The 13513-nt window shown below is 44.4% G+C and overlaps 1 protein-coding gene across 2 annotated transcripts in view; it reads right to left on the reverse strand.

Annotated features, from left to right (window-relative positions):
* The window catches only part of Znf236 (zinc finger protein 236), a 104978-nt gene that overhangs the window by 63152 nt on the left and 28313 nt on the right, over window positions 1-13513 (reverse strand). For both annotated transcript variants that reach the window (XM_021214523.2, XM_029546912.1), the window contains exons 8-9: window positions 9500-9703; window positions 8453-8681 (exon numbers count right to left, since the gene is read on the reverse strand). In XM_021214523.2, the coding sequence (XP_021070182.1) occupies window positions 8453-8681; window positions 9500-9703 (433 nt within the window). The remainder of the gene's footprint in view (window positions 1-8452; window positions 8682-9499; window positions 9704-13513) is intronic.

Here is a 13513-nt window from a genome sequence, read left to right on the forward strand (position 1 = left end):
CAATGAGAAGTGTAACAGCAGTGCCCAGGCAATGAGAAGTGTAACAACGCTCTCATGTTTAATTCTAATCTAGGCAGCTCAGAGCCAGAAAACACCAACGGCACTGGCAAAAGTGCCTGCGGCCAAGCCAAATAGTCTCAAATCAATTGCTGGGACTCACATGGTGGAAAGAACCAACTCCACAAGCACAGCCTTGCACAAGCACACCGACAGACAGACAAATATAATTTAAAACTCCAAAGAGAAAGCCATGCTTCTGTCACATTGTTGAAATGTGAAGGTTGCAAGGCTCAAAATGCAGAGCATGCTTGAAAATCTTAGCTTCATAAACAGAAAACATTTCTCCCAAGCCAATAAAAAAGGCAACCTAAGAAGAATTTGTACCACAAAGATGAAAATATAATTTTTATTTAAAGTACAAGGGCCAATAAAACCAGAATTAATCCAACATAAATATGCAGCTGCTCAACATGCAGGGTGGTGCTGTCACCCTTGTTCCTTAAAAGAAAATATAAATTTAAAATTACAATAATATATCATTTTGGCCTACCAGTCCCAAAATTTTGGTAATAATCTCTTTAAGACACTGTTAAGAAACAAGAATTCCAAATAAGTCCATTCAACATAGTAAACTTCCAAGCAATGTACACACCTCTAACCCTGGCCACATGGGGGATGTGGAGACAGGGAAGATCACAAGTGCAGGGGCACGCTCAGCTACAGCTCAGAGCTACACAGTTTCCCTGAGACCCTGTCTTAAAAGCAGAAAACTACAAGTATGTGCATGCTTCTCTCTCCTTACCAAGTGCTTTACTCACAGAGTACATTTCAATAGCCTGCGGACTGGATAATATTATTAGTCAAATTTAATGTCCTAATGTTCAGTGTTACATATAATAACGCAGGAGGGCATCCTTTACTTGAAGAAACATGCATCAAGGTATCTATAGTGAAAGGGTTGTATCTATGAATCACTTAGAAAACTCACTTTAGAGAACCTGAATGAATGGTATAGGGGCCCCTGTGCTAGAAACCTTTCTAATAAGACTGGAATTATTTCAAAACTAAGACCTTTTAAGAAAATGTTAACACACACAAACAAAAATGAGTAACTAAACTTAACCAAGAAAGTTCATAGAATTTATTCTTTGAAATCTGTATCCTGAAGATGAATCAGCATAAGTGGAAAACATTTACATGCATCTGTTGCAGTGCTGTGTGAGTGGATGAGAAATAATCACGCCCACTAAGTGAACAGTGCACAGGCCATACACACTCTGCCACATCCAGAAAACTAAATGTTCATCGGGCATTACGAAAAAATAAAATCTTTAGGAAATCTTAACAGGAAATCTTTAGTGGTAACAGTAACCTGAAAAGCAAAACACATGTATGGCATCATTCACGCCAAAAACATTATCTGGATGCTTGCCTTGTTCACAGAAGGAAGAGAGCTGCTTCTCCACCTTTACTGTGCCATCTGCAGTACCTTCTGAGGAACGACATGACCAGGTTCCTTCTTTGCAGACAATAACTAAGCACACATGCTCATTAGGCACTGTTGTGTACGTGTTAGGTACCAGGCCACACATGGCACACAGTTTCTCACTCAGCTCTCTTATCTGTTCCATCATTTACCCCGTGTGTGGATAAGGAAACTGGCATGTGAGAGGTCCTGGAACCTGAATGCAGCTGTCCCAAAGAGGATGCCTGGCATAGTTCAAATGTCAAATCCTATCCCAAGCTCTAAAAGAACCAAACAAGTCCCTTACATGACAGCTCTCTCTAGGAGGGAAGGTCTAACTACATAACCATGGATGTGCAGTAAAGCATTAGAAGTGCTAAGATATTTCATAAACTCATGTGTGACTGGCATGTGATTAACTCAAGAGGAGGAGAATTCCTGGCAGCAAAATGGCTCTCTGCTAGCTGTTCCTGAAGCCAGGATCGATGTGAGACCTTTCCGTTCTCCTCACTTTTCAGGCAGCTCACCAAGAGACAACACCTAGGAACATGGTTTAGCCCACTCCGTCCCCAGCATTGGCAGCAGCCATAGCCAAGGACAAGAAGGGAGACAGTGTTAGTCACCTTCTCAGCACCACAGCATATACCTGACACATACCGCTTCAAACAGGGTTCATTTACCCAGTGGCTTCATAAGTGTCAGTCCCTCATGGTAAGGAGCAAAGCAGGGCAGAGCAGCCATGCCATGCTGGTCAGGAAGCAAAGAGAATGCCTGTCTGTGCAGTTAATGGTTTTCCTCCTCTCCCCTTTACTTCATCCAGACCTGTGGGTTGGTGCCACCGGCATTCACGCTAAGTCTCACCTCTAGTTAATCCTTCCTGGAAACACACTACAGACACACCCAGAGAGGTGCTTCACTGATCTCCAAAAGCAATTCTAGATCCAATTACATTGGCAATCAAGATTAACTACTACAGAAAAATGGTAGGCCTATCCAGAGCATCGAGGGATTCTGCAGTCCCTGCATCTGGCAAGTACATGCTGCGGTTCTTGGAAGGAGGGCACATACGATGCTTTCCTACACCTCCACTGACAAAGAGTAACTGTCTACCTCTGAATCAAGTACTCCATTGTGTTAGATTCGCCAGCACTCACCAGAAAGATGTCGCCCTCCTGGCCAGATGTTTCAGGCTCACAAGTGCAGAAGGACAGTCACCAATAGTCAGCTGGATTCATTGATGTAGACTGGATATCAAGAATGCGTAAGAAGCACTTGGAGCTGCTGAAACAAAAGTGGTCCTGACATTGCAGTGACTAACTAAAGATGATCCTGCTCTTCACAGGAGACCGTTCTTACTAGGGGAATCTTGGTATTTCATTTCAAAGCAGCTTGGGATTCTTACACCAGGAAAACGTCAATGGAGACATAAACACGTTGGTTATCATGAAGAAACTAATGATAAACAATTCACCTTTCAACATCTTGCTGAAGATGAAGCCATGTTCATGGAATACAAAAGCACTAGGTGTCCTTGTTAAAACTGGCTTTTTTTTTTTTTTTTTTTTTTTTTTGGTTTTTCGAGACAGGGTTTCTCTGTATAGCCCTGGCTGTCCTAGAACTCACTTTGTAGACCAGGCTGGCCTTGNGCCTCCTGAGTGCTGGGATTAAAGGTGTGCGCCACCACGCCCGGCTAAAACTGGCTTTCTTATGCTGTAGACATTGCTGCTGGCTACTGCTTGCTGAGCTCCCAGTCCTACAGGTTCCAGACTTGTAGCAGCTATAACAATAATAGTGCGTCTGCTATATGTGCGCACAGTATTTTATGGGGCTGGTCCAATCACTACTACTTCAAAGGAAGTAACTCAGACTTTGCTATTGTCAACAGTCAGCTTCTACCAGCAAACATGCAGACACTCTTGTTAGAAGGGCTAGAGAGATGACTTAGTGGCTAAGAGAGCTTCCTGCTCTGGCAGAGGACTTGAGTTCAATTCCCAGTACCCACACCAGGCAGCTCTTAACCCTGAAACTCCAGCTCCAGAGGAGTTGCCCTCTTCTGGTCTCAACATGTAGCCACACACATCTCATATATTTATACAAATACACATATACACAAATAAAAATTAGAAATTAAATTTAACTTAAAAATTAACTCTCACTAGATATGGAAAACTTTAGAGCTGAGCCTCGACATATCCGATCAACAGCTTTCTTAGGTGAGTTTTAGCAGACACTTCCTCTGATTTCAAGATCCCTCTGCTCTCAGGAAACACAACACGCACATTCTTGAGGATCGTCTGACAGAATGCTAGAGTTCCCTCTGCCTGAGGTAAGTGATGATCATATGTTCATAGGTGAGACAGTAGGTGCTAATTATAGACAGTGAATACACTCAGGAGACAAATGAGAGCCACGAGAAGGAAGCTGCTGACTGACAACGGTAAAGCTTCCAACTCTGAGAGAAAAGCTGTCGCCGACATAAGATGAAGAAGACAGACTTTCTCAACCAGGCTATTACATGCCAGATGACCCCACAAAGCTCCCAAGAGCAGGCAGACCATAAAATAGGCTCCTCTAAAATTCCTGTGAATTGTTTCAGGAATTCTAGGCAATTTTCAAATGCAATGCACAAAAGATTATCTCAGTGGGGATGGTGAGCGGCTCAGTAGTTCGGAGCATGTACTGCTCTTCCAGACAAGTTCAGTTCCCAGCATCACCGTCAGGTAGCTCACAAAACATGTCTGCAACTCCAGCTCTAGTGTTCAGACAGCCTCTTCCTGCCTCCATGGCTACCTGTGCCCATTTGTACACAAATACACATACATACTTTCAAATAAAATTTCAAATTATTTAAACAAGAAGATAGTCTTAGAAACAGAGCTAATGTGCTTCTTCGATACCAGATTATTTACTATCTTAGTGAGGGTTTCTATTGCTACAGCAAAACACCATGACCAAAGCAACTTGGGGAGGAAAGGGTTAGTAATTCAGCTTACCCTTCCACATCACTGTTCATCATCAGAAACTTGGAGGCAGGAGTTGAAGCAGAGGTCATGGAGGCATTTTGCTTACTGACTTGCTCCCCATGACTTGCTCAGCCTGCTCTTACAGAACCCAGGACACCAGCCTAGGGATGGCACCACCCACAATAGGCTGGGTCTTCCTCCATCAATCACATTAAGAAAATGCCCACAGGCCTGCCTACAGCCAAATCTTATGGAGGCATTTTCTTTATTGAGGCTCCTACTTCTCAGATGATTTGGCTCGTGTCAAACTGACATAAAACAACCCAGCACATTTACCAGTAAGTCCTGTGTCTACCACCTCAGTCACATGTGCAAAGTCTGAAGGAAGCCAGGAGCTCCTTCTTCTCCCCAACAGCAAGGCCAGTTTAAGAGACAGGTATCCTAACGATGACAGAAACTCAGCCCTCTGACCAGCACTTCAAGAGCTGGCACTGCAAAGTCAGTACTGTGTGTTCCTTCAAGTACCTCTGGTGGTTCACTGTGCAGCGGAGGATGCCATGGGACTGATTCCTACCATCCAAGGAGAAGCTGAATGTCAATGTCCAAGTGCCAGGAAGGTGCTCTCCCTCCCTCACAGTTGGTAAATCCTCTGCAGAGCCACAGGGATATCTGTTCATAAGTACATCACCCTGAGTGTTCTCTGGCACCTTTATAGTAATCTTCTACCCTGGAGGATACAACTAGTGGTGCCTTAACAAGCTCTGCAGAGATTCTGACAACAACCCATCTACCATATGCCCTCAGCTATGGACAGCGTCCTCAGCAAAGAGAGTGACAGGACGCAAAGGTGTGCTACAGATGACTCATAACGTAGCAAAATATGTCTCAAATAATTATTCCCAGCTCTGCTTCGAGGGAACCGGGCCACAAGGACTAGATCTCCCTATGCTTCATTCAGATCAGGAATTCTGGGATTTTCTTTTACAAACATATGCATATGTATAAATGTATACATATATATTATAGTAAATATAAATTAACAAGTTCAATCAAGTCTAGCAATGCATTATAAAAAAGAAGAAAAGTGAAGTGAGGGCTAAGAAGTTCAGTGCTTAGCATATGTGGCTCTATCCATCCCTACTTCTCTCCCTGCAGAGGAAGAGAGTGAAGAAGGATCATAACCTAAATAAAACATGATTTGTTCCACGTTAATAAACCAACTACTATAATCTACCACACTCCAATATGATCAGAACACAAGGCAGGGGAAGAAAGCTAGGAATCTGTAACATGACTGCCTGACAGACTTGGTAAAATAAGCACAGAAAAGAAGCACTTCCTAAATCTGACTTGGGCATGAGGCATTCAACTCACTCCCTGGAAACTGAGAAGGAAGCAACACAATTCCCCATGAGAAAGATTACTAGTCCAGTAAGAAGGGGAACACTAGTGGGGATGATGGGGTTCACCTATAATGCCAGCACTCAGGAAGCTGACTCAGACCTTCATGCAAAACCAACCTATATGTAGAGAGACCCTATCTCAAAAACAGGAACAACAACAAAATGAATTAGCCAAGTGCCTGCGAGTCTATCATTTGGGATGCAGAGCAGGAGAATCAAAGCTATCTAGGCTACATAATGAGTTCCAGACCAGCCATGGCTATACCAGTATAACATTTTGCAAACAAAAAAAGAACTCCAAAACTGTCATTGCTCTTACACAATAAAAATGTCTACATGGGAGCTGGAGACATGGTTCAGCAACTAAGACTACATATTCTTCTTACAGATGATCTAAAACCCACACCAGGTGGCCCACAACCACCTGTATCTCCAGTTTGAGGGAGACTGGAGACCTCTAGCTTATGCTGGCACCTGCACTAATGTGTACACAGGTCATAGACAGACATATACACAAAAAAGAGCCATGGGTAAAGGCACCATGTCTGAACAGAGTTAAACCCCTTGAACCCACATGGTGGAGGAAGGAATTCAGCTGGTAATCCTATGACCTACACATAAACACACACACACACACACACATGAACAAGTCATCTACCAATTTTTTGTCAACACAGAAAACACAAAATCATCTAGAGTCAACCTTCTACAATAGAGACATTATAAGTTGCTGGATTCATAATCAATAGACAAAACTCTATCACCTCTCCACATACCAACAACAAACAGGAAATGCAATCTAAACACAGTGCAAAAACAAAACAAAACAAAACAAAAACAGAATGACACAAGAGTAAATCCAACAGAAAATTCACAAGATCCTTAGAATCCAATACAAGAGGGTCCAGGAGGAGGAAAACTACACTCACGGATATAAAGATGCTCTGATGGTTAATTTTCTTCATTATAGACTCACACCTGTAAATGTGTCTGTTTACAGAGAGAACTAACTGAACTAGAAAGGGCCGCCTGAACGTTAGGGTAATGTGGATGGTAGAATTCCATATGCTGGAGACCCAGGCTGAATGAGAAAAGAGAAAGTTCACTCTCTGCTTCCTGACTGACGTGGAGATGCAATGTGACCAGCCACCACACATGCTGGCTGCCACACTCTCCCCACCAAGGTTATCTAAAACCATGAGCCAAAATCATCTCTTCCAGGCTTAGGTTGCTTCCTTCAAAGCCTTGGTATCCATAGCAATGAAGCAAGCAACTCACTAACTCAGTGGTCTTCGGACAGGTCTGCGAATGTCTCTAATTTAGCACAAACTACACAAGATTTCGATAACTCCGGTAAAAAGACTTCACACCACGGGCTTTGAATTTGCATCTGCTCATTAGAAGTACATGCACACAAATACAGCTTTTCTCGTCTTTGTTCCTTACAGACCTCCAAAGTCAGATGCTTCATTTATGTTTTTTTAAAGATTTATTTATTTTATGTATAAGAGTACACTATAGCTGTCTTCAGACACACCAGGAGAGGGCATCAGATCCCATTACAGATGGTTGTGAACCACCATGTGGTTGCTGGGATTTGAACTCAGGACCTTTGGAAGAGCAGTCAGTACACTTAACCACTGAGCCATCTCTCCAGCCCCAGATGCTTCATTTGACCATCCCATTCCTCACACAGAGCAACTGGCAGATCAAGGGGAATAAAAGAACAGTGTTGCAATGCTGGGTTGAATGAGAACCCAGGCTCCCTACTCACAAGGCATTTTATGGGAAGGATATGCCCACAGAGAGAGACGGCCATGCTGCCTAAGCCTTGCAGAGTCACATGAGAGATCCGAACTACACAGGACTCCTGGTGAATGCCTGCTACTGTGAAAAAGCAACATGTAGCCTGGGAGCCAACTGAGGAAAATGTAGTCCACCTAGAGAGGTACCGTGCAGCAAGGATGCTGGCTCAGTCAGCCCAGCATCCCCCAGCAAGGATCAAGCCACCCAACAGTCCAGTGTAAAGATGGATCAGAATGAGCTCAGTTAAGAGCCTCCATGCACACAGCACACTAAGGTCAGTCTGGAGAGACAGCTGCAGAAAAGTCCCTGAGAGCACCTCTGGGACAGCAGGGACCCAACTGTGAAGAAAAATGGCATCTAGATCAGTGCCAGGAAGGAGACCAAGCCCAGGCTGGGCGGAGCGAGGAGCCCTGCAGCAAAGGGAAAGAGCAGGCATGGGTCAGCCAGGCTGGCAGCTGAGGCAGGACCAGTGGCAGCACCCGGGAAGAATGAGGAGAGTCTGCAGGACACAGTGAGACAAGGGACCACAGGGCAAGGAGCAGCCAAAGCCAGAGCTGAAGAGGCAATGGATGGAGAGCTGGTAAGAAGACAAGGACAGGCTGAGGCCCACCCTGAGACTGGCACAAGAAAGCAGCCCTCTGAGCTAAGGAAGACATGAGAACTCATCAGAAGGTCGTTCGCCTTTTATTTCTCAACACCAGTCAACTGCACTTCAGCTTGAGAACACACCATGAAGAGAACACTTCAGAAAAGGGGGGGCTCACTTTCTAAGAGGATCGTAACAGATGGAGGGTCTGAACATCTCAGTAAATTACCAGGTAGGAACGGGCATTTCTTCTTCAGAATTTTTTTCTCTTTCTTATCCGTCTTTTCAGGGCTTTCCTGTCCCTTTTCCTGCTCTGCATCCATGGGATCAGCTTGCTCTGCAGAGACACTGGAGGCGTGTGGACTCTGCGTGGACACTGTAGCCGTCTGAGCATGGCTGCAGTCGCTGGGAGGAGCTGCAACTGGAAGTGAAGACAGCCCACTGTTTTCTAAGGCTTGCTGAGACAGAACAAAACTATGAGGTTAGAAAAGGCGACACCCCAAATATGCCTACCAAAAGCTATCCCAAGATGCCATAAAGTTTACCCACAGATCTCTAACACCACAGCAAGAGATAAACTCCACAGTTCCAAGAGACTGCACACTCTAAGACGCTGCAACAACCCTTCTAACATCTGACATTTCACCCCAACCCAAAACATGGCATAAGTAGTTACATCTCTTAAATAAATAGAATTCAAAATAAAGGATTAACATTCAGCAATCTTAGACCACTTGGGCTGTCTTTAAACATATTTGGGACACAAATTACCTCAGGAACACCTTTAAGACACACCCAGTCCAGAGTTCCTGAGTTTTCTCCCCACCAAACTTATCATGAGGTACAGAGAGAAGAACACCGCCGTAGTGGAGGTGAAGCACTTATGCAAATGCAGCGCTCTGGCCCAGATGTGCTGGCCATGCACACAATAATACATGCCTAGGATGCTCTAAATAGTCCACCTGCACCTCAGGAAGAGGGGTACTTCTTCCAACTCTTTCAACAGGACAAGCTATTTTAAAAAGCTACCCCTATCCAATCAGTTCATGTACAAAATAACTTAAGAAAGAGTTTCCATTTTTCTTACATGTACAGATTAATGAGCCATCTAGATCTCAGCACTTCCTGTTGGTAATCGTATAGGCATATTTCCTTTTACTGTTACCATTTCCAGTGCAGCACATCTTTAACCAGTGTCTCTGCATCTGCCTGCTCACTAACAGACTGACTCTGAGACCCACATGTGAGTCCTGCCCAGCAGGTAAGCGCGCGTCACCTGGAGGATGTCCTGGTTGATGCCCACTGTCACACTCAGTTGTCGCCCAGACTGTGGGGACTGCTGTGCCTCCACTGGCCCTGGCTCAGATAGTTCCAGAAGCTGCTGAATGACATCAGTCACTGCCTGAGAATTCTGCTCACTGGACACTGAAGAGGCCTGGGCTTCCACCTGCTGCAGAGGTAAAGTCTGAAAGATCGTGGCCTGGAATACAGCGACATTTTCATTAAAACACAACTTCCAATTGAACACAAACTACATTAAGGGAACAACCCTTAATGATATTAAAAGCTATTGCCTTTCAAACATAAATTTGAAATGTAATTCTTCAATGAATTCTGTGAGATAGAACTTTGCCTCTTAAAAACCTCACTTGGGCTGGTGAGATGGCTCAGTGGGTAAGAGCAACCGACTGCTCTTCCAAAGGTCCAGAGTTCAAATCCCAGCAACCACATGGTGGCTCACAACCATCTGTTACAAGATCTGACTCCCTCTTCTGGAGTGTCTGAAGACAGCTACAGTGTACTTAAATATAATAAATAAATAAATCTTAAAAAAAAAAAAAAAAAAAAAACCTCACTCAACAAACCCTTCTACAACAGTCTAAGGGCTCTCATGTGAGGGGTGGTGGCTACCAACATCCCCCCATTATCCACCAAAACAGGTGACTAAATGTTAAAAAGCATAATGTTAAAGAGAGACGGAGAAACAGGCAAAAAGGGAAGGAGGTTGGTATTGTCAAAATATTTAACACAAGTCTGAGATGCTACAGCCAAGAAAGTTCTGGAAAATACAGCCTGATTCCTGCAAGAACTAATGAAATGCCAGGTACAAAGGCTCTTAAAGGCACTGCAAGGACTCAGCCACACACTGTACAGGTGACACAGTGTCTACACTTACAGAATGCACATGATCAAAGGTAACCCTAACAGTCAACAGTGATTTATGCAAGCCCACTCCTCACATACACTGTCACAGCAGTGCCACAGCAGTGCATGTGCTGGTCAGGAACAAGAGAAACTGGTACTGAGGCACAATAGGGAGGTGACTGTAGAACTCTATTAGCTTCTATATGCCTAAAATTGCTATAAAAGTAATGTTAAAGCTGGGTGGTGTTGGTGCATGCCTTTAATCCCAATACTTAGGAGGAAGCAAAAACAGGTCTGAGTTCACCAGTCTAGCCTACATAGCAAGTACCAGGACAGCCAACACCACAGAGTGGGACCCTGTCTCAAAAATACAAAATAATTTAAGTAACAATTTTAAAATAATAATAAAATTTTCCTTGCCATCTTCCACAAAACCAATGAAAGTTATCTTTCAACAATGAAGAAATGAATAAGTGAATGAATGAGTGAATGACTCAATCAATCAATAATGAATGAATGAGTGAATTAAAAAACAATGGCCTGCCTCTACCAAAATCAAAAGAACAAACTATCTGGCAAGATTCAGGTCACTTTTTATGGCATTTAGTTCCTCAAACTACAGTCTTCTGTGTTCTGACAGCATATTTAAGACAAAGTTCCCATGGAGGAGGGGAAGAACAGACTATGACACAGAGGATAGGGAGATGTACGGCCAAACCCACGTCTTCCTGACGGATGCGGATGCGGATGCGGATGCTGATGCTGATGCTGATGCAGCCTTTACACTCATGAACTCATTGTAGCCGGGGTTATCTGCACAAGACTGAATCCCTCAACTATCATTATGGATGAAGGAGGGGCCTACGAGCCCTACCCCTGCTGGGGACTTCTGGCAACTAATATTTACTGGAGGAGCAGGAGGAGGTGCCATTGTCTTTAGGGGACAGGCATGGATAAGTGCCCTGGGTCCAGTAAAGAGCTCCCAGCCATGCCCAGGCAGGAACTCCAGCTGAGCTCACTGGCCACACAGAAAGAAGGCATGAGAGGAGAAAGGGAGCCTGAAGAAAGAGCCAGTGAGAGAGGGAGGCAGCAGTGTGAGAGTCAGCTAGAGGGAGGGTGGATGACAAAGGGTCAGGAAACTGTCACACAATCAAACAACAGGCTCCTTGGTGTGATGACTAGTCTTGGTTGTCAACTTGACTACATCTGTGACCTAATTAAAACCAAAAAAGGGCTGAGCACACCTGTGAGGGACTTTTGATTAATTAATTCATTTGCAGTGGGAAGATTCATATTTAATCAGGATCTTTTGAGGTAGGAAGACCTGTCTCAACCTGGGCCACACCTTCTGCTGGCAGCCTGTACAGACATGGAAGAAGCCCGCCTGCTCTCTCTCCCTGCTCATTCTCGCTCTTGCTAGCGAGTCCATTCCTCTCCTGGCATTAGAGCCTACATCCAGAAGACCAGCTGAGGCGTGCGGCCTCATGGACTGGACAACTGCTGGATTCTTGGACCTTCTGTTGGTAGACAGTCATTGGTGAACATGGACTGTAAACCACTCTAATAAATTCCCTTCAGATAGATGGATGGACGGATGGACGGATGGATGGATGGATATAGCTATTCATTCTGTAAGTTCTATTCCTCTAGAGAACCCTGATGAATACACTTGGCTACACGCGTGCAAAGTAAGCCTTCAGCACCTTTGCATGGAGATCTGGCTTACTTTTGTCTTCTGAGACACAAACAGGCAGCTAGAGATGGCAAGAGTCGTGGAGGAAGGAAGAGAGGAGATGACAAGGCAGATCAGATGCAGCACGAACTGCATTTCAGAAAAAAAAAAAAAAAAACGTGCCTCACTTCAGGAACAGAATTCTAAAAAGAAAGCATCGCATTGTGGACACAGCTCTGTCTGTCTGTCTGTGTCTGTCTGTCTCTCTCACACACACACACACAAATAATCATCCAGATTATTTAGTATAACCATCTTTTGATTTACATACTACCAAAGAACATGGTGAAGCTATTATTTGGTTACTGACACACTAAAATAATAATTTTTAAAAAGATTTATTTATTTTATATATGTGAGTACACTATCACTGTCTTCAGACACACTAGAAGAGAGCATTGGATCCCATTACAGATGGTGAGCCACCATGTGGTTGCTGGAAATTGAACTCAAGACCTCTGGAAGAGCAGTCAGTGCTCTTAACCATTGATCCATCTCTCCAGCCCAATAATTTTTTTAAAATAGTGAATCCAAACAGAAATTTTAGATTTCATAATTGCTCAACTATTTCTCTAATTAAAAATAAACTGAGGCTGGGCTGGTGCCCTGAGCAGACCTTGGGCGCAAACTCCGCAGCCAGTCCCACAACACCCAGAGAAAGTTCCACTCCCAGGTGCTCTACACGTCCAGGATCATAGGATCAGAGGTGAGGAGGACACAATATATGTCCCCAACACTGGAAGTAACTGGGACCAGCGGGACCCAGGCACACAGGAACTACGCCAGACAAGTGGCACAGGGCCCTTCCAGTCTGTCTTGGGCAGAAACTCTGCAGCGAGTCCTACAACACCCAGAGGAAGCTCCAATCCCAGGCATTCTAACATGACCAGGGTCCCAGGATCCCAGGAGGTTGGTCACACCAGGATCTCAGGGACCCAGAGGCAGCTTGACTCCCAGTCACTCAGACACACCCAAGATCTCAGGATCCAGGATCCCAGAATCACAGGATCACAGAGACAGCTGAACTCTAAGGAGTTCTGACACAACCAGGATCACAGGAAGGACAGGACCCAGTCAGATAGAGTGAGGGCAGGAGGCACTAGATAAAATTAGATGTCAGGAGGTAAGCGTAAGAACATAAGCAACAGAAACCAAGGTTACTTGGCATCATCAGACCCCATTTCTTCCAACATAGCAAGTCCTGGATACATCATCACACCAGAAAAGCAAGATTCAGATCTGAAATCACGTCTTATGATGATGATAGAGGACTTTAGGAAGGACATAAATAACTCCCTTAAAAAAATACAGAAGAGGGGCTGGTGAGATGGCTCAGTGGGTAAGAGCACCTGACTGCTCTTCCAAAGGTCCAGAGTTCAAATCCCAGCAACCACATGGTGGCTCACAACCATC

Source organism: Mus pahari, chromosome 15 (genome assembly GCF_900095145.1).
Source record: "Mus pahari chromosome 15, PAHARI_EIJ_v1.1, whole genome shotgun sequence".
Lineage (NCBI taxonomy): Eukaryota > Metazoa > Chordata > Mammalia > Rodentia > Muridae > Mus > Mus pahari.